Raw genomic sequence first — 2,378 nt, forward strand, 5'->3', positions numbered from 1 at the left:
CACCATAGAGACGTGGTCCTCCGCCTGCCCAGTCCGCCGTCTCCCGCGTGTTAGCGTGCCTACGTCATTTTCGGTTGCCTCCGACGGAGTGAGGAGGGCCGGCTTCTGAGGGGAACGCCGCCGGGTCGCGTACACCCGGAGGCAGGCGAGAAGCGTGGAGTGGTCTGAGTTTGAACGCTGGGTCTCGAAGGGAAGTGGGGGGCCGCAGCCTGGTTCTTTTCCCACTGCCTTCAGAGGGCAGCTGTGAGTTCAGGGAGCGCCCGAGAGAAGGAAGCAAGGCTTCTCTGAGAGCCTGAGGAGGGAGAGCAGTTGGGGACAGCTTTGAATCACCAGCGTAGCTTGGAGGCATGTCCGCAGGTGCGTCCCCTGCTCCTCGGCTCTGAACTGACGACGCATCCACACCAACCGGCCGCGCGTTAAGATGGCTGGCAGTGCCACTACTCCTAATCCCTTGCAGACACTTCAGGAGGAAGCCGTGTGTGCCATCTGCCTGGATTACTTCAAGGATCCCGTGTCCATCGGCTGTGGTCATAACTTTTGCCGTGGGTGTGTGACCCAGCTGTGGGGCAAGGAAGACAATGAGCAAGACAGGGAGGAAGAGGAAGATGAATGGGAGGACGAGGACGACGAGGAGGCAGTAGGGGCCATCGGTGGATGGGGCAACTCCATTCGGGAGGTTTTATACCAGGGGAATGCTGACGAGGAGTTGTTCCAGGACCAAGAGGATGATGAACCCTGGGTCGGTGACGGTGGCATAAGGGACAGCATGGATTATGTGTGGGACCAGGAGGAAGATACGAACTACTACCTGGGAGGCTTGAGACATGACCTGAGAATTAACGTCTACCTGCAAGAGGAGGAGATTTTGGAAGAATACGATGAGGACGACGAAGAGCTGTACCCTGACACTCACCTGGCCCCGCCTCCAGCCCCTCCACGGCAGTTCACCTGCCCCCAATGCCGAAAGAGCTTTAAGCGTCGCAGCTTTCGTCCCAACTTGCAACTGGCGAACATGGTCCAGATAATTCGCCAGATGTGTCCCACTCCTAATCGAGAGAGCCGGGTGAATGATCAGGACATCTGCTCCAAACACCAGGAAGCTCTGAAACTTTACTGTGAGGTGGACAAAGAGGCCATCTGTGTGATATGTCGAGAATCCAGGAGCCACAAACAGCATAGTGTGGTGCCATTAGACGAAGCGGTGCACGAGTACAAGGTGAGCAGCGTGGGAGAATGTGGGGATTTGAAGGAAGTGGAGGAGAAACCAGGGCAGCTGGGTACTTTGTAGCTGAGCCTCTTTTTTTGTGAGGGATGAGGCACAGGGTGAAGAGAGATGGACATATGTGGAGAAAAGAAACATTGGCGGAGGCTAACTGGCTTCCCCAGAGGAAACTGAGTAAAGACTAAAGACAGTAATCAGGAGTTGACCACTGTCCTTACTCCCTTTCAGTTTGCCCAAGTGTAAGGGGGTACAAGTGACAGACTCCTCCCCACTCCCCGACTTAATTTCCCTCTTATGTAAGTACTGAGTCTATACCTGACCAAGACTCTAGGACCCTTAATACACAGGAATGGAAAGCCATATGCTTGTAAATAACTAGACATTTAGGACATCAGCACAAGCAGTGTCAAAACTGAGGACTAATTGGTAGACCAAAAAGCCAGGGTGTGGTTCCTGCTAATAAGACCGGCTGGACATACCTGCCTAGTAAAGTCTGGAGTTACGTTGCTACCTTCAGTGGGGCCCATTTCCCCTGTAGAGAAAGGCAGAGGACATAAACATCAGAATAAACCTGCCCCGATCATTTTCCTTACCTGTTACTTTATCATAGCGGAAGAAGTTAAGGATTTAGGATCAGATGACCTGGCTCTAAAACTTACTGTCTAATCTTGGGCAAGCCTCAACCTCTTAGCTTTACTTTTCTCCTAAGCTTGTTAAAATTAAAAGAGATCTTATATGAAAGTATTTTATAAACCATAAAGCACTAAACAGATGTTTCTTTGGCTTTCCTCTAGTTTCCTCTAATTTTTATGGGTTCTGATATGGTTAAAACCTTGATTTCTAGTTCTGATCTGAGTATTAGAGAATTATCTCAGTAACAGCATGAAGACTGTCAAAAAGCCTAAATGGATATGACTCCTAGCAGTACCCAAAGGAGAGAAAGGTTGTCTTCAGGTCCCTAAAAGTCTTAGTAGCAGTTGCTCATGTCTCAGTAGTGCTTTACAGTTTATAAAGTGTATTTTCTCATATTCTACAGCAGTGGTTTTCAAACTGTGGGTTTTGACCAATTAGTGGGTCTTAAATGGGTCAATGCCCAGCATTATTTTTAAATGAAATGAGAAAATATCGAGTGCACGGGAGCATAGTAAGGGTAAGT

General features: G+C 49.7%; 1 protein-coding gene and 1 long non-coding RNA gene across 4 annotated transcripts in view; one reads left to right on the forward strand and one right to left on the reverse strand.

Moving 5' to 3' along the window:
• Positions 1–2,378, reverse strand: part of LOC104993299 — a 14,259-nt gene continuing 11,881 nt past the window's right edge. Inside the window, exons 2-4 of the long non-coding RNA XR_825813.1 lie at positions 1,702–1,754; positions 914–1,046; positions 1–559 (exon numbers count right to left, since the gene is read on the reverse strand). This is a non-coding gene — a long non-coding RNA (uncharacterized LOC104993299). The remainder of the gene's footprint in view (positions 560–913; positions 1,047–1,701; positions 1,755–2,378) is intronic.
• The window catches only part of TRIM52 (tripartite motif containing 52), a 6,325-nt gene continuing 4,254 nt past the window's right edge, over positions 308–2,378 (forward strand). For 2 of the 3 annotated variants that reach the window (XM_010846475.1, XM_010846478.1), the window contains exon 1: positions 314–1,216. In XM_010846475.1, coding sequence (XP_010844777.1) covers positions 422–1,216 — 795 coding nt within the window. In that variant the 5' untranslated portion in view covers positions 314–421. Of the gene's footprint in view, positions 1,217–2,378 lie in introns of all 3 variants that reach the window. The other variant, XM_010846477.1, reaches the window with a different exon arrangement.

Source organism: Bison bison, unplaced genomic scaffold (assembly GCF_000754665.1).
Source record: "Bison bison bison isolate TAMUID 2011002044 unplaced genomic scaffold, Bison_UMD1.0 scf7180017864238, whole genome shotgun sequence".
NCBI classification, from domain to species: Eukaryota; Metazoa; Chordata; class Mammalia; order Artiodactyla; family Bovidae; genus Bison; species Bison bison.